The sequence below is a fragment of the Apus apus genome, chromosome 5 (genome assembly GCF_020740795.1).
Source record: "Apus apus isolate bApuApu2 chromosome 5, bApuApu2.pri.cur, whole genome shotgun sequence".
Taxonomy (NCBI): Eukaryota; Metazoa; Chordata; class Aves; order Apodiformes; family Apodidae; genus Apus; species Apus apus.
Genome location: NC_067286.1, coordinates 6,225,697 through 6,245,163, shown reverse-complemented (window position 1 = coordinate 6,245,163; position 19,467 = coordinate 6,225,697). Strand labels below are relative to the sequence as shown.

Below are 19,467 nucleotides of genomic sequence, written 5' to 3'. Positions count from 1 at the left end.
TTCATGCAAGCATTCACCGTGAATAAACACGCTCATGAAATTATATTGCCTTTTCTGGAAAAAAAACCCACACAAAACAAAACAAAAACCAAAACAAACCAACAACACAATCCAACCAAAGCTTTAAGCAACAGTAGACACCTGTGACATCATCTGTACATTGGGAGCACTACATAAAAGAGCTCTGATTCCAGCAGAAGTGACTGCAGGACACAGTGCTGGATAAAACTGCATCACCAGCTTTAATGGATAGGCTAAAATGTCTTTGGCATCCTAGCTCACCTAATTAAGGCTACATTAAGTACAATCTGGCATAACTTTTTAAAGTAATGAAAAATCTTCCATGGATGCAGTTTGAACTGCACAAAGACATATGCCTAAACTAGCAGGCAAGAACACACAGAGATGCCTTATCACCTAGCTGTTAACTTCAAAAGCAACACTTTGTACCTAGAATGTAAATTTTTTTTTAAATCACCTTATGTTATCAAATGAAATAATTTTATTATTAACACAACTATTTTGGAGCACTGATCAGATTTGAAATTAATCACTATACTATACTGCTTCATAATATGCTTTTTATACATTCCATTCATCTTTCATGCCTGAAATAAAAGAAAGATTCTTCCTCTATCTATCCTGCCTAGTAGATTTTAATCAAATAAAATTAAATGACATTTTATCCTCCTGGTCCTATAAATACCGGAAAAGATTATTACATGAACTCCTCCTGCAGTGACTCACTGTTCCATTGTTAAGTTGTGATAGACCCATCAGAGTTCCTCTTGGGAATTTTATAATCAGTTTGTGACTGTATATTTTAGAAACCACCCGGTTCTTTCATGACATACAGACAGCAACAAACAAAAGCTTTATAGCCTTCATTTTACAGCTAGCTCTAAGATAGTTACAGAGATACAGAGAGTTCATCTTCCTCATTTTTGTATACAAGACTTTTCACTGACAAGCCATCTCCTAATAAATACCTTTTAAGCACTTCATTTTTCTGCCACTGAAGTAATCTGCAATTCCTCATCTAATAATTTTTACTCCACAATACCTGATAGCCCTTGCAATTATTTTTCATCTACTATGTAACAAAATGAGATTGCAGAACTGATACAAAATTGAAACTCAAACATGACAAACATAAATTGAAACTACACCAGATGTATTTTTAAAAAATGTAAAAATACAAGTTTTCTCACCAGTTCCAGTAATTTCTAGTCTCTGCTTTCTTTCAGTTTTAAAAGCAAGAATTTTGTCATGCTCTTAAAGTAATTTGATTCTTTAGATGAATAACTTTATTTCCTGCTACTATTCTCAGTACTTTCAAGCACTTCAAGGCGATCAGCTGATCTTTCATAAAATGTTTTTTTCTTTCTCTTGCAGCCCTGATATAGTGACTTTGAAGAATTTTACTAAATATCCAAGACATTCTGAGCTGGAGTATAGCACATGAAGTACTGTCCCAAGCAGTCTTCTATCCCAGGAATCAGCTCTTCAGGAGCAATCTCTCTCTTTTCCATCATTTGTCATCTGTCAATCATGACAGATTTCTGCTCTTTATCTTTTGCTCTAGAAAAACCTGGGTCTCACCTTGTTCACACTTATCATATTATGCTACGATTAACTATTACAGACAAGGCATTCTCCATTGCTCTTTCCAACAGATAACAGGAATTTCTTCTAAAAACAGAGTGCCTTTTACTCCCCAAAAAACAGCCCTGTACTGCTTTTTGCTTTTTTTTTTTAACCCCCAGCCCTGTTTATCCACTTTTTTCTATTAAAAAAAAATAAATAAATCTATTCTGTATTGATAGTGTCCATCCTCTCTGACTTCAGCAAGGGTCATCAGCAGATCCATCCTACCACCAAGTTAACTGATTAAATAAATAGATAAATAAAATTAATCTCAAATAAACCTTTCTGGGAAAACAGTTCCTTCCTCTAGCCCTGTGTTCCATACTTCCTCCAAAGACTTACACACACTCACAGAAGGGACAGCCACACAATTATTCCCCTCTGATGCTCTTGTATCATAATGTTGGCATTTTTCCCTTCTTGACTGAAGAAATTTTCATTTAAGTGGCAGTCATTCAAGTATAGCAGGATAATGTACTGAGCAAAACATTTTGCAGTACCCTTCAGAGTACATTTGTTGGAGTATCCTCCTCACAAATTAAATGCTCATAAGGCCCATCAAGCACAGCATGAGCAAATCACTTAGAAGATAATGAAGACAGCTATCATGTCAGTCAAACAGAATGGTAAGCCAGACATGGAAACAGGCTGATGCTACATAAATAACCATGCAGGACTCTATACAAACACAGAACTAACTCTGCCATTTACCAGAAACATATCACAGTTGGTTCAGATGTAATTCTGAGAAGAAAATAGTACTCATTAGCAATCCAAAAGAAGGGAAAAGAATCCTATTTCATTTTTTTCCTCTTTTAGCTAATAGGAAGGATGTATTTCCCGAAGTGCATAAAAGCAAGCCAAGAAAACTGTTGTTTTCAGAATAGAAAACAATATGAAGTTTAAATTATGAGCAGAAGAAAAATTAACATTTTCAAACTTTTAATTAACTTGATGTGTGGAAAAACACACACTTTGTGAGTACCATATCAATATCATATACGAATGTAATATGTTAACAGCAGTACGTGCCTGCCAGAGAACTTTCCACCCAAAACTGGGCCTCACAAACATCACAAAACTGCCCTGTGAGTGGTAGAGAAAGGAAATACACCCACAATCCCTGCTGCCACAGCCAAGAACACAGCCCCAGTCTCAACAATCACTCATCCTCCGTGTTCCATCTTCCAAAAGAAAAATAAGGAATTAGAAGGAATAACAATTACAAAACAAATTATCTTTTTCAGTGCTTCCATGAGGTTTTTTTGTTTTAAAGCAAATGGCATTCTTTCCACTTTTTACACACTTTGAAAGAAGAAATACCAGAATATCAATTTATTTGAAACAAACTTTGCAAAGGTAAAGGGAAGAACAACTATCTAGCATCCAAGCTATACTACCTAACTTTACAGTTCATTAGAACAAAAGAACACCCAGTATCTACTGCTTGAAGAAAAATAAGAGAAAGACTTCCATGAAATTGAGACAAACATCAAAATATCAGTATTTTTTTCCTACCATAGTTATACTGGGTATTCTAACAAAAATAAGTTCACAAAAAGGAGATGGATACATGATGTACCTGTGTGATACTAAAGCCACCATCTACTAGTGTCTTCCAAGCCAATCACGACTAGGTCACAGCCCTTCTCCTTGCTTTCACTGATCTTTCTTAGTGGAATGACTAGCCAACATTCATCACAATAACACAGTTTCCACATTTGAAAGGAATGCTAGTGTTTGCGTCTTTGCATTTTGAAGGTCAAACTACTAGCATGGAACTGAGATGCTTGTTAAAGTTAACACTAAATATTTATTACTGTACTGCCAGGCCCTCTTAGTAGCTATTTAAGTATTTTCTTTTATTTGTATCTGAATGCTTTGTGAAAAAAAAAAAAATAAAAAAAAATCCAGGAACAGAAAAGTAATATCATAAACAAAATAATCAACACATTTCAAGACTATTTTTCTTCCTCTTCGTTCTCCTGGTGTTTCTATGATGAGTCATGTTCTCTAAACTTGTTGTCTGAATTTCCTTGTTATTCACAAAAGAAATTGTTCATTGTCACAACACAACTTATTTTCCACTCTGCCTTATATTTCAAATATCAACTCTAAGTGCATTAAGATATAAATATATCTGACCTCTTGTTCAAACATCTTGAGTTTGCCAAAGCCTACCATTTTAATAGACTGAACTATTTCATATACACGTAAGGAGAATAACAAACTGAGTTGAAGTGGGGAGCAGTGACAAAGAATGCCATAGGAATATTTTTCCAACTGTGAATTTGTTTTTTTCAAGGAATAGATGATCTTCTGCATACTTTTGTTACCACATTTTGCACAACTAGTCACTGCAAAGGTATGAATTAATAAAGACATTTCTAAAATAAATACTAGAGTAAATGCTTCTTAAATAAAGCATACAGATTATTGTTGGGGCACACATTTTAAGGTCTGAAGTGGCAAAAGGCAATGTCTTCCTAGTCTCTTAGTCTTTTCCTTCCCTTCTGCAAAGTTCAAAATCCATCAGCTCAAAACTGAAAATTAATGCTCAGTGCTGCTCTTTATTAATAACAACCTCACTGAACCTATAGCTTCAACAAACACAAACAGAAAGCTAATCAGAAGCAAAAATCTAAGAAGTGACATTAAGAGGAAGGAAAAATAGAACCAACCTTCAACTACCTTCCCAGCTTCTAAAAGTAGGGATTCTGTTTAAACAGACAGGAAAAACAGCTCTGCTACTTTGAAATCTATACTACTTACTTGAATTAAGTTACAAACATTTAATTCAGGTCTTTTTAACAGCTTTTCTGACATTCTTTGGGATACAATAAAAAAGTATCAGTGCTTGTATACTGTTGAGGCTTTTCTTCAATTCCATTTCATTTTTATGTCACCAAAATGCTTTGCGTTATGATTACCACATGCCTTAGAAAACCAGAAACTTATGGGCATATTCAAGTATCCTAATTTCAAGATAACTGTCCAACCAGATCAAGAAGCAAAAATGTCTTCAGAAAACAGAAGATCATCACTTTTGAAGCCACATGTCAACATCTGCTGGAGTAGTTCTGACAGATCACATTTATGAACAAATATAATGGGGAGAAAAAAAAAAATAGGACTATCTCAAGACATATTCTGAACAACACAGTCAAGAAGAAGATAATAACACGTAGCAAGCTAAACTTAATCTTTTTAATAATTTAAAAGGCACTATTAAGGCATAACTTTGTCAGAGACAAAAGGAAGCAATTTCAAATTTCTTTACATACTTCAGATCTTTTGTATTTTAAGTTAATCTTATAATTACTTCTGAACAAATTATAATGGTCATTGTGTGCAGCAAATACAAGAATATAGTTGAAAAGGAATTTTAACTATTTCCCTTAGGCCACTGTGAAAATACTTATGTATGAATAAAAATTATAGGCATTTCTTTAAAAACTTATTTAAATTTACATACACAAACAAAACCCCAAAACCTATTAATTGCAGTGCCATTGCAAAGTCACACACAGGTAAAGTCACTTACACCAGCTCAGTTACACAGAACAATCCAACATGTCGGTGTTGACTTTGGAACATCTTATTATGGTAACAAACAATCTATTTAAAAGAGACTAATGGAAGTAGGATCACTTTTCGTCTGAAAGGCATATGGAGTCTTTTTCCTGTCAACTGAAGTTCATGGCTGGACTCAATTTACAACTGTGATCAGACTAACATGCTTAAAAACCTACAGTGTATAGAAATCACACAAATGTTTCCATCATTAGATAATAATTACATGACTTTGCAACATTACTAATGACAATAACAGCCCTTCTGCTAACTGAACCATTATAAGAATATAACAATGTAAAGATATGCTCAGTTTGGTTTGGAGCATGCCAAAGTAATAAACAAACACACCAAAACCTCCAAACCATAAAAAAAAACAAAAACAACAAAAAAAAACAAACACCACAAACCAGAAGAAAACAGTCACCTTGAAAAATAATGTACTTTTTTGGTCACCTTTGGCCGATGCATAAATAGAAGATCCTGAATTGTACACAGCTACCAATTCAACTACATTATGAATGAAAGTTGTGGTTTAAGAGGAGTAACTTGCCTTCAACACCAAAAAAATCTACTCACCCAAATGCTTTAATTTTCCCTTAACAGTATTATTTCATATAACACTCCCTACTGATTATGTAATGGATATTTAAAATATGTGACATGTTTTCAAATACACTTAAAATATATTATTCCTCTATAAGATGAAGTCAAAAGGCAGTGATCCGAGAATAACCTCCCATTTGTTTTCAGTGTTATTCATGCAGTAAAAGCTTATTAACATTTTTTTCCAATAACCAACATGGCAAGATCTCTTCTGTCCTCCTCTGAGCTACTCCTTAATTTCATTCTTTGTAACTCATATCTGAGCATATTAAAAAAAGGTTTCTCAAACTCAGCATACAAAGGTGAAAGTTTTAAGTTAGACATGCAGAAATTCAAAATACTATGGCATTTGTAATGTCTTAGGAAAGGTTATCCCCCAAACACCAGGAAGTACTGTTTTCTACAAAGTATACAACAGAAGTCTCATTTCATGAGAAAGGTTTAAGAAAAAAACAAAACCAACACCCCACACACACCCCATCCCCCCACCCAAATATTTCATATACTCCTTCCCCAGACAAGTCCATACCATAACTCTGTTGGGTAAGTGCCTTAAACTGCAAACACATGATGCACATTTAAACACTGAACAATGTTATCACCTAATGGAAATATCTGCCATAGTAGGCATTCAGAAAATACTACAATGCTTGCCCTACTATCTTGATCCGTTCATTTTTCATTTCCAGTTATTTCAGTTATTAAGAATTTAACTTCTCTAGGGAGCTTTTATTTTACACACTCTCTCACCATGGAATTGGGCAGAAGGAAAGCAGTATGATTAACAGAATTCATTCTGTTCTTTAGGATACCAAAGCTCAGCTGACTTGAAAAATGAAATATTCTATAATCTCTCGCTATTTTTCTTCACATTTTTGAAAAATAAAAATGTTTGTAAAGTGAAATCATGCTATTCATGTACAACATCATCCTCCAGCTCTGCTGTGTCACCTGTCTTTGTCTCAAACATCACAGTACTTAAATGTGAGCTTGGGGCACATTGAGCAAAACATGACATACTACCAGCTTTCTTTTTGATGTTAAGAGAACCCAGGCTACCCTACTCCAGCTCTAGGACCTGTGTTTCTTTGAAAAGGTCACACGTGATGACTGCTTCCTGCTCAGGATAGGAATAGTACTGCGCTGGAGCAGGATACAGCACAGTTGCCAAAGGCAGCCTGTAATTTAGATGATTTTCTTTTTGCAGATGTTTGGGTTGATCAGTAGAACAGAACATTAGAAGCAGACTTTGAGCAACCTTGTAACAGATTTATGACTTCATCATGTCGTTTCACATTAACCTATCTAGCAGCATTTGCTTCCCTAACACAGGCATGTCAAATACCAAGCTGCTATTGTCCACTTTAAACACTGCAAGAAAGTAGGCTAAAAGTTATAAAAAGGGATGTTCTACTTTGAAGCACCGACCACTGCAGAGGACCTGCTGTCAAGGGACTGTCTGTAGCAATAAAATATTGTACTGTAAAGTAGCATATCCTAAGAGTCAAATTAGTTCTGGTATCTCCATACCTTGCTTGATGCCCCATTTCTTGCACTGGATGCTAATTATGTCTGCTAATATTGTGACCCATGAAAAGATTTGCCATGCCATGATATTATGCTATTTTTGAATATGTCATATTTTTGTATTATATTGATCAACCACTTCTTGTTCCAGTCATTTGAAGATTTACTAGCACCCAAACAAAACACATAAATGGATACATTAATAGAGAGCTAAGTTTAAATATCATCAGAAGTCACATTCTGGTATTGTTAGACCATCAGCCTTATTTACAATGCTTGTTAGAAAGAGAGATAAATGTGTTGGCTCAAATTCTTCTGTGTTGGCTCTTCTTCTTATATGACAGCAATATTTGCTGAAAGGCAACAACAGTATTAGTAAAGTTTATCCTTACAATTCATCAATGCAGTTATTGCTAAACAGCAGTAAAATTTTGTGCACCTAAGTCTTATGACTGACAATCTAAAGCAAATAAAAATATTTTCTGCAAATCACTTGGTCCAAACATACCTCAGCATCCTTTCTAGAAAATTTTCATTACTCTTAGCAGAAATAATGTCTGCCTGAGAAGGAAAAGGTCATGTATAAAGTGGCAAGGGAAGAAGAGGCACCACTACTGACAATGCAGGTTACACTAGTTATCTTTTCATTAAATTAACAAAATTTTTGGACCATGGTAGAAATCAGCCATGTACTTAAGAAATACTAAAAAGTATTCTCAAATAACAGACATGATATTTTATGTTGCATTCAAACAGCTCAAAATAATTTACCATAACATTTTTTTAAAAAATACTTTTGTAATTATATGTTTTACACCAATTGTTTTCTGTATTATCAAACATCCCTACGGTCTTAGTTAGAAAGTGAGTGATTGCCTTACTGTAGCTAAACATAGCCACTCTAAAAGAAGCAACAAACACACAGTGCATTTTTCAGTAATGAGAAACACAGTGCTACTACACTTCATGGAGCAGAGAAGATTTAATGACCTCCAATACACTGTAACTGGAGATGCTCATATTCTCATCTTGTATGCAGGTACAATACACTAATACATAATTAAAGAACAGGCAGTTACTGATTTATATTTATGTGAGATCAGCTTTACAAAAAGGAACATACTTCAGGCTCACAGGCAATTAAAACCAGATTAATTCCCTACCACAAATATGAGTTCAAACTTCCAGTGAGAACAGGACGACATACCATTTACTTTAACACTCTGTTACATTAATACAGTAATCAAAACATTATACAGACCCTGAGAAAAATCTTGTCGTTCACCACTGGCAAAAATAACAAGCAAAAAACCCTCGCAGAACTATACAGTCTTCATATAATTCATTGATTACAGAAGGCCCTGACTGCCTCTCAGAGCATATAATAGAACACCGGGAATTTCCAGCCTCCTGCGGGCAACACTGCAGCTGGTTTGATAGCAGTACAATAAGGCTTAATCAGCAACATGTAATTACAGTAATAAAACATGTTTCAAGTGTCTGCAGTGTTGACACAAGTCACTGAAAATGAATGTGTATCCACAATCTGTGGTGTGAACAAGCGTCTCTCTACTTCCCTTTTAAGGCAAATAACATTGACAGTTGTATTAGTTGTGTATTTTAATATAATGTGCAATGCTAGAAGTCATGGAACACAATGGCATGACTAAGTACACATTTTTGGAGGGGCAATTTTTATTTTTTTTAAATGACGTTCAGCTGTTAATTACAACAAGAAAATACAAGTGCATTAAGAACATAATAAACTATATTTACGTTGAAGTTGTTAAACTAATTGCTTGCATTTCAACATGACAGCACAGATACCATCACATAAGCCAAAAGCTGGAAAAAGGCAGCACACCAAACTCTTCACTTTCTGACAACACACTTTGTTTACAAAGTATTACCTGTGGCAGCATGTTACAAAATCAGGATCTGATTTGGCTCACTTCTGTTAGTTCTTATTGGCTGAAACAAGAAGCATAGAGTAACTACATCCAACTCAGTTACAGATTAGATATACACAGTAGTTAAATCAACCGGTTAGTTGAACCAATAGCATTATTTTAAAACACAACTAACCAAACAAATGCTACTTAACACATGGTTAAGTCCGTGTGAAAAGCTGGTTTAAAAAATCCCTGCAAACAGCAGGAAATAAGCCAGCTTTTATCACAAAAAGAAAAGAGTATAAATACAGAAAACTTTCTTGTCCATTTTGTCTATTATTTATCACCTGCAAACAAATTGTTTTACTGAGTTTCACTAAAATTCTGCTTTTATGTCATGATCATTTATTAGAGGCCAAAGCACTCACCATTAGCAAAGCTCATTTGCTTTACAAGCTGTACACACATCCAATACAGTTCTTTTCAAACCAACATATTATCCAACTTAAGAACAAACAAATGAGTGTGATGGAGCAGGGGAGACCGTGGAGACAACACTAATGATTCCATGCAACTACACAGATTAGTATTTATCTGCCCTGGAGCAAAGCAATTAGACATGTTCATCTTCAGACATAGTTTCTTTTACCTCCACAAGACTATTCATGGGTTTAGTGTTGAGAACATGCCTAGGGTGCTTGGCTCTCTTGGAATCAATGCACGCAACTAGACAGGTCTGTTTGTATCGTAGTCATTAGCTTTAACCTATATTTCCATCCAAAAATTAGTTGCAGAAGAAGAAAAATTAAAAAGCCATTATAATTTTAAATCCTCTCTGCCACAAGTAGAATCTGAGCTACCAAAAACTTTTTCTATCTAACTCTCAACACATTCAGCACTGATCTCCTCCAGACATGAACACACTATTGCCCTTTCTTAATGCCTGCAAGCTTGCACTGTTCTGTATACAACCAACCTGATCTCAACTTTGCTGGTACTGTAACACTGAAAAGTATATCCCCAGATTGTCTCTGTCTGCAGATAATTAATCACACTCTTCTCCCTTTCACTCTTCTATGAAAGTTGGAAGGGATAAAGGGTTAAAGATCACCTAGTTCCAAACCCCCTGCATGGGAAAGGACACCTACCACTAGACAACCAAGTACACATTTACATATTTATCCCTAAACCAGCTACACCTGTTCAGAGGGAATGGGAGTGTCAAATCCCCCTACTACTTAAAGAAAACCACAGTAATAGCCCAAATACTATATTAGCCCAAATGCAGCAAATGTTTTATCAGAGAATATTCTTGCACATTTCCCAAAAAACCACCCACCTTAGCAACAATGACATTTATTTCCACTTTACAGCACACAGCAGGGTAATACCACTTCGGAGAAGCCTAAATAAATACAAGGAGAGCATGTTAAAAGAAGAGACTCATTCTTTAATAGAAACTATCCTTCTTAGCCTCACTCATTTGTCCTTTATCCAGAAAAGCACAAAGTTCACGTACATTCCTAGAAATAGAATCATAGAATCATAGAATCATAGAATCCTAGGGGTTGGAAGGGACCTCGAAAGATCATCTAGTCCAACCCCCCTGCCAGAGCAGGGTCACCTAGAGTACATCACACAGGAAGGCGTCCAGGCGGGTTTTGAATGTCTCCAGCGAAGGAGACTCCACAACCTCTCTGGGCAGCCTGTTCCAGTGCTCTGTCACTCTTACAGTAAAAAAATTTTCCTGATATTCATCTTAAACCTCCTATGCTCCAACTTGTATCCATTACCCCTTGTCCTATCACTGGTCTTCACTGAAAAAAGCTTAACTCCATCGTCTTGACACTCACCCTTTACATATTTGTAAACATTGATGAGGTCCCCCCTCAGTCTCCTTTTCTCCAAACTAAAGAGACCCAGCTCCCTCAGCCTTTCCTCATAAGGGAGATGTTCCACTCCCTTAATCATCCTTGTGGCTCTGCGCTGGACTCTTTCAAGCACTTCCCTGTCCTTCTTGAACTGAGGGGCCCAGAACTGGACACAATATTCCAGATGTGGCCTCACCAATGCAGAATAGAGGGGGAGGAGAACCTCTCTTGACCTACTAACCACACCCTTTCTAATACACCCCAGGATGCCATTGGCCTTCTTAGCCACAAGGGCACACTGCTGACTCATGGTCATCCTCCTGTCTACCATGACCCCCAGGTCCCTTTCACCTACACTGCTCTCCAGCAGGTCATCCCCCAACCTGTACTGGTGCATGGCGTTTTTCTTCCCCAAATGCAAAACTCTACACTTGCTCTTGTTAAACTTCATCAGGTTTTTCCCCGCCCAAGTCTCCAGCCTGTCTAAGTCTCTCTGAATGGCAGCACAGCCTTCTGGTGTGTCAGCCACTCCTCCCAGCTTGGTGTCATCAGCAAACTTGCTGAGGGTACATTCTGTGCCCTCATCCAGGTCGTTGATGAAGATATTGAACAACACTGGTCCCAGTACCGACCCCTGGGGGACTCCACTAGTCACAGGCCTCCAACTAGATTCTGCCCCATTGACTACAACTCTCTGACTTCTTCCTTTCAACCAGTTCTTGATCCACCTCACTGCTTGATCATCAAACCCATACTTGATCAACTTATCTACAAGGATGCTGTGGGAGACGGTGTCAAATGCTTTACTGAAATCAAGATAGACCACATCCACTGCTCTACCATCATCTATCCACCTAGTAATTTCCTCATAGAAGGCTATGAGGTTAGTCAAACATGACTTACCCTTGGTAAAACCATGTTGACTGCTCTTGATGACCCCCATCTCCTTGATATGTCTAGAGATAGTGCCAAGGACAAGTTGTTCCATCACCTTTCCAGGGATGGAGGTGAGGCTGACCGATCTATAGTTACCCGGGTCCTCCTTCTTGCCCTTCTTGTAGACTGGAGTGACATTTGCTATCCTCCAGTCCTCAGGCACCTCTCCAGTTACCCATGACTTACCGAAGATGATGGAGAGTGGACTAGCAATGACCTCCGCCAGCTCCCTCAGCACCCTTGGATGCATTTCATCCGGACCCATCGATTTATGGATGTCCAGATTATGCAACTGATCCCTAACCCAATCCTCATCTACTATGTCCTCACCTATCTTGACTACTTCTGGGGTTATATGAATCTGGGGCTCATGGGAAAAGCCTGCAGGAGTAAAGACAGAGGCAAAGAAGGCATTCAGCACTTCTGCCTTCTTCATATCCTCTGTCACCAGGGCACCCACCTCATTCAGCAGTGGGCCTATATTGCCTCTGGTATTAGCTTTGTTGGCTATGTATTTGAAAAAGCCCTTTCTACTGTCCTTAACCCGACTTGCAAGGTTAAGTTCCAAGGAGGCCTTAGCTTTCCTAGTTGCCTCCCTACATTCTCTGACAACAGTCCTATATGAAAACATGGAATCCAGTCCAACACAATTCAAGACAATACAGGTGGGACTGGACAAAAGCAGAAACCTCTAGAATTCTTAACTTTCAAGTGAAAGATTTTTTCAACAGCAATCAAATGCACAGCTCAGCATTCAGGCTGTGAATACAGCAACAACCAGTAAAGATATAACACCAGTTACTGAAACAATTGGATGATGTTCATAACTAGTTATTTTCTCCATTGTGTATCAAGATTCCAATTTTCTTTATGTGACACTTGCAGTGATTCTCTCACTACAGTATAATCCATGTCAAGCATTCAATTGCTAAAACAAAATTAAGATGAAAAAATAGATTTTAATCCTACTGGTATAATACATGCGTTCCAAATTGGTTCCTTACTGAAATCTTACATAATTCCTTATGCTATTAAGCTTATTTTAAACTGGGAGTATTCTTCTCTCTTAAATGATGTGCTGTACTTAGCCACACACCATCCTCATGCAGGCTGATACATGCACTTACTCTGTCTACACAAACAAGATACAAATGAGGCCACATAAGAGGCCCTGCTGGAGAACCTGAATTGTCTTTCATTTTCTTCCAAAGAGTGGAATCATTCAAGAACAGCAGTATCTACTCTAAGTACCATGGGTTTGTTACTACCCTAAAAAAAAAATCCCTATATGGAAGAGTTGAATACATTAATGCAAACCCTAGCCCCATTATTTCCTTTCTGTCCAAGTCAATGACAAATTATTCACTATCTTGTACACTTTAATCTGCAGTGAGTAATAAGATGACAACACATCAGTTACCAGCATTGCAAAGCTATCATAGACACACCTAACTTGCAAAATAAAAAAATACTCCATTTTGAACATGAAGATTGCTGATGTAAATAGAAGAATATCAACCCATGACAGGAGCTGATCAATACCCTAGAAGACACACCACAAGAATTCAGTTTGCACTAAAAAACAAAGGTTGCATTTGTCCCCAGCTGCACTGATGAAAGCAGGTAAACTGAGGAAAATGTGTTTAGTAGGAAAGTCAAGGTATGGATGTAATCCAATTTGTCAAATCAAGTGGATTCACTACCACTATCTTTCACCCTACAACCTCCTTAACCAAGATATAAATGTATATGTAGCTATCTGAAGAAGAAGTAAGTTTTGCAGCATGATAGGTACATACACATTCAGGGATGGCATGTTCTGCTGGTAGACATGGCTGGCCATGATGTTCAAGCCTCAGGTGCTTCACAGAACAGTAGTAAGACAAAATGCCTGACCAAGAAAAACTGGCATTACCATAATTATCTATAAATTACATCCTTTCACTCAAAAAGTATTTAATCAAATTACAAAAGAAACATTTTGAAACTCAGTTTCATGTGGTAACTAGTAACTTCAAGCTCAGTCTCCTAAAATAACAGTATGGACATCCATTTGTGATGCTAAGAGTCACTGTTTTACACAACTTTCAATACTTGCTTAAAATAATTGCATGGTTGATTTTGGTAATTTGCCCCTTATATTCTCCTCTTGTTTTTAACATTTATATATTTTAATATACTACTCAAATAGAAAATTCCTAACTTGAAGAAAAAAAACAGACATTCCTAAAACAGTTAGGGAAGTTCTTTACAAAATTATAAAAATCACAGGGCTGAGAGCATGTTTCCAAGAGTACTTATTGGACTGCTTGTTAAATTATTTTAATTATTATAGGCTTTGAAATTATTCTAAAATTGGTACCTTAATTGCTTCATGCCTCAGTAGGTGTTAAATTCCATCTTGTGGCTTCTCGAAATGCCAGCTCTATCAGGTTCTGTGCACTTACTCTTGCCCACTCAATCGAGTCAGGTCAAGAAGAGAGAATTTTTGGGTAACATTTACTGAATTGAAGTCTTAATTCTCTAATTATTCCAGCAGCCACAAGACTTAACAAATACTTCAGCACTGGTTTTTCTTGACGTCACTTAATGCTGCTTGAAAGAGCTAACTAATCTGAAATAACTTTTCTGCAACATTTGTAAAAGTTATCCACCTACCACAGCAAGGCAAACCCCCTGTCTGTGCACTGAGGACAACCTCTTAGTATTTCACCTAAATGTTCTACTGAACTGTACAGGGGAAAATAATGGCTATTGTTATCATGTTATTTGCTTGTGTTATTAAGAAAGCATTGTGTCTCACACAATTAAAAAGGTTTGACTTTATTAATTTGTGTATATAAACGTTCATGAATACTTCATCTACCTAAAGCAAATGAAAATCCCACTACTGTTGGGATGTTCCAGACTTGTGTTCTGAGATGCAAAAATCCCATTAACAGGTTAGAAATGTCATTTCCTTATCTTCACTACACAAACTTAGAGCAGACTGATTCAATCCAATAGGCAATAACCCAGCCTAAAGAAGTCTGAAGTGATAAAAACAAAAAAAACACATGTACATTTGTATGCACAAACGATGTGTGGGAAACGAGGCAAGAACAAATAGGAAACTATCACAATTTTTAACTCTGTAATTGAGATTGTATGTACAACAATGGACTTGCCCAAGGAAGAGCCAGTAACTTTACAAAAGAATCACATCTCACTAAATCCTACTACTGCTGTTACAGTACAAAACAGAATATGACAGTAACCAAAGTGTAAAATCTAAACTGCAAGACTCCACAACAGAAATCTTCATAAATCTGCACACAGTAAGAAAAGTTTACCTGAAATGGAAGATTTTTATCCAATGTTACTCTACCTAGAAATTGGATACTTCCAATAGAAATTTATTCTCAGTGACTGTGAGGAGCTTTGCTTTAAATCTTTACTGCCTCTTTCAAATTTAAAAAGATGCTTTGAAATATTCTGCATTTTTCTCCTAAATAACTGATTTTATCACTAGTTTCTGGGATAAATATTATTGGTGACCATATTCAAAACATCTAAGCATCTTCACAAACTGATTAAATAGAACAAATAGCTACATGAAAAAGTTACAACCATAAGCCCGTTTTTAAATGCAGGGGGTTTAAATCACTTTAAATATATGCAAAACCAAGTGAGTAGAAAGTGATGGTGAATATGAGTACAACTGGAAAAACAGAAAGAATTGCTAGAAAAGGAGAGGAACTGGATAAAATCAAGGCAAAGGAAATAAGCGAGGAGGAAAATCCATCAAATCAAGAAAGGAAGAAGCCTCAGAATGAACTGCATCACTGAGTCTTTGCATTCCTAGGAGAAAGATGATGTGAGGGAAACCTACAATCCAGAAAACAAGAAAATCACATTCAAAGAACAAATTTCAGAGCTAACTGAATGATGGTTTCAGGAGAGAACAGAACACCTTCCATCACTACTGCTTTATATGAAACTGGGCTTAGCTGAGGACAAGAAGATGGGAAATGTGGAAAAGGAGTCCCTTAGGACACATCTCTCTGGTCCAATATAACATCCAAAGGCTCCAGCAATTTTCTGTGGAGGACTATTAACATTGCTTTTATACAGCTGTAGCAGATGGTATGATTCACTTACCTCAAAATACAAGAGCCCAGGGAACCTGATGATATTATCACGCATCAAGTTAGAACAAATAAAAGAAAGTGCCTTTCATGCAAATATTGAAACTATGGTTATCATGTTGCAGGGAGAGGGCTAACACTTATTTTTTTAAGGAGATCAATCAAACTTGAAAAAAGACTATGCCAGTGGTGTTACACAAATACAGCTCTCAGCTTCCTCTCCCCAAGGATGTCCTCAAACTACTCTAAGAGCCTTAAAAGTGACACAAGGTAGGAAAATAATCATTCTCTACTACCCCCTTCTGTAAGGCTTCCATTAGCACCTGCTGTTGGGCACTGCCAGAGAACAAGCAACTAGTGAGGTACACTTCTGATGGTCTTCTGATTCAACAAGATTCTCTGGATCTAAAGAGCCTTAGGAGAGAGGAAAAACTGGTCAGGAGAGTAAGAATTAATATGTTAGCATAACATCTTCTACCTCTGCAAGTACGTAGAAAGATACGTCTTCTTCACCATTCCAGATTCAGTAGCACAGATAGTTTCTGAAAGTTCAAAAATACTGTCTCCAAGGTATTGAACATAAGAAGCTCAGCTGCAAAGAAAGTCACCATCCATTCAAGTTCTCACTCCTCAATTCTCAGCTGGAGAAAAGCAAGAGTCCTACACAGTCAGCAAGGGGTTTTTTTAATAATGCAAATGATAAAAAAAAAATAAACTTTGTTTTTCTCCCACAGCCCTAAGGTTGCTTTTTTCCCTTAATGAAAGACAGATAGCTTCAAGCCATGTCCTCTGTGTATTGTCCATCCTATTGCCCTCCCACCATATAGCTCTTCGCCTCTTCAAGCTGCATCACAGAAAGAAACACAAAGGAACTGAAGAACAGGAGGGAGAAAGATTCCAATGATATTGGAAACCACTGCCATCATCTGGGGATGATGGGCAGACACTGGGTTAAAGAAAAGCCATTCATTACTATGAAACAGGGTGCAACACAAGATAAATATTAGAAATGAAAAGTAACAAAACTGAAAATGTGATCTGCAAATCAACACAAAAAACTTTTTAAAAATGTTCAAGGAATTTTGCATAATGCTTATAAAAATTTAGGAAAAGTGAAAAAAAACATTCACCAGTACTAACAGGACAGCCCTTAATTAAGAAAACTTTAAAGAAAACCCTCAAAGGACTCTAAACATCTGTAAATCCACAGGCATGGTAAAAAGCATAATTACTGAATATGTGACCTAACAGGAGAAAAATTCAAAGTGAGCACTATAAAAAAAAAATCGTAAAGAGGATAGTAAGATAATGGCAATGGCAAGTCTATTCAACAGAAACAAGATCTTAAACCACACAAATTTAAACAGCAAAGAACAATTAATATAAGTTGCTGAAAACAAAATACTTCAGTGGGATGTCAATCAGTAGCACAGACCTGACAACTGTGCTTTAATTAAATTTGAGACTGTTACCAATTAGTTAGTCTAGAACACTACAGGCTTCATGCTGCCTATGACTCAGTGCACTGACTCATCCAGTAAAACTTTTCTTACAGAAGAACTATCGAGGCACCCACAAGGATGCAAGATCAAAAGGAAAATAGTTTCATTGACCTTCTTAGCAAAAGTCTTGTTTTAAATTTAGATGACCAAAAGTATATGACACAACTGCTCAAACAGGTTTATGAAGGAGAGAATTTCAGGAGCATTGTTTCAACTCCATTTCAGATAAACATCTCAAAAAAAAACCAAAAATACAAGTAATGCTTTATACAATTTGAAGCTGAAGTAGCAGATTTTAAATCTGCTATTCAATAAGCATATAGATATTAACAAAATACCATTTTTCATGGAAAGATCCTGTTTTCTGCTGCTTAGAGTTCTGACCAATTTTAACACTTGGAGGCTGAAATTTCTGTCAGAAAGCCTTCAGCTGATGGGGAGCACAAAGAGAATGACAAAAAGCCTTCAGCCATTTCCCTGTTCAGGTAAAAAACTATGTCTGCTTAGATTTTACAATTTCAACAACAATTCCACCGTTGTATTGAGCAGTAATGGCATTTTCAAGTTCTAAAAGAAAATTAAAAGGAAGATACTCCTGGATGACTCTTCTATTGGTAGCCTCATGGACCTCCAAAAACTAATTAGATTTAAAAGCAAGACTTCTCTCCCAGTTGTTGTTTGTGAATGCTGAGGCTGGGATGTCCAGGCTGCCAAGTACAGGACCTCAGCAAAGGCAGCCTGCCTCTCCTGCTGTCTGACTCTGCTCCAATAGTGCCAACACAGAGGGACCAACTGGAGAGAAGAGTGGACAAGAGCTGTCCAGACCCAAGGCAGGCAACCTGTTGAGAAGTACTGCAGCACGTATATGTACACACTGATGTAAACATTCTTTCTCAAAACAGGCTGCTCACTATCAGCTGCAGCTCTAGCTGCACACTGGCCCGGTACTTACAGGCTGGAAGCTGACTTATTCACCTGAAAATGAACTGCAAGTTGACAGCTTTGGTGTCAGCTTGCCCCATAGCTCCAGATTCAGCAGAGCAAAAGAAGCAGCAGGAATGTATACCCAGGTAGCAGCACACAGAGTGCAGTTTCAGACCTGTTAAGCAGGAGCAGACAAACTTGTAAAAAAAGAGCTTAAGAGTTGTATTTTAGGTCTGAAACACGGTGGAACAGGTAAAGGCACCTGAGGGCTACAGGCAGCATTAATGTTGCAATTATATTGAGAATCTTAAAGCATGTGTTCCCCAGAACCAACACCACTATCTACAGATCTAGATATTGAACAGAATTTTTACCAATTGAAAAAGTTGTAACTGCTCTGGAAACAGGCATACTTCATTTACTTCTCAGTGAAATTCTGTGTTATCTTCTCATGTGCAAGTCTTCCTGCTTCTAGCTCACTTCTGCAAGAACTGGTACTTACTAGCTACTTCCATAAGCCAATTTCACTTACCAGCATGGCATAGAAAAGTAATACAGAAGAAAAAGCTGTATTGATTTCTGCCCTATCACTGTATTTAAATGACTTGCAGAACAGTCGGGGAGGGCCAGGAGCATAGAGACAGAGATGCTGGGGAGGAGGGAAGCCAGACTTGCCCTCTCTGGCAGCACCAAGCCATTCCACTGGCTTTCCTGTTCAGCCTGGCTCTTCCAGCAAACCTTGTAGGAATGAATCAACCCCTTAAGTCTGTGTTTGGTTTTCAAAACCAGGGGAGTTGGAGTAGATAACTTTTAAAGGTCCCTTCCAACCCAAACCATTCTGTGGTTCTATGATTATCTATCT

General features: G+C 37.1%; 1 protein-coding gene across 3 annotated transcripts in view; it reads right to left on the bottom strand.

Moving 5' to 3' along the window:
* METTL15 (methyltransferase like 15) overlaps positions 1-19,467 on the bottom strand; it is an 80,584-nt gene that overhangs the window by 45,642 nt on the left and 15,475 nt on the right. For 2 of the 3 annotated variants that reach the window (XM_051621269.1, XM_051621272.1), the window contains exon 3: positions 10,585-10,650. The exons of the other annotated variant lie outside the window; for it this stretch is intronic. In XM_051621269.1, coding sequence (XP_051477229.1) covers positions 10,585-10,650 — 66 coding nt within the window. The remainder of the gene's footprint in view (positions 1-10,584; positions 10,651-19,467) is intronic. 3 annotated transcript variants of the gene reach the window in all.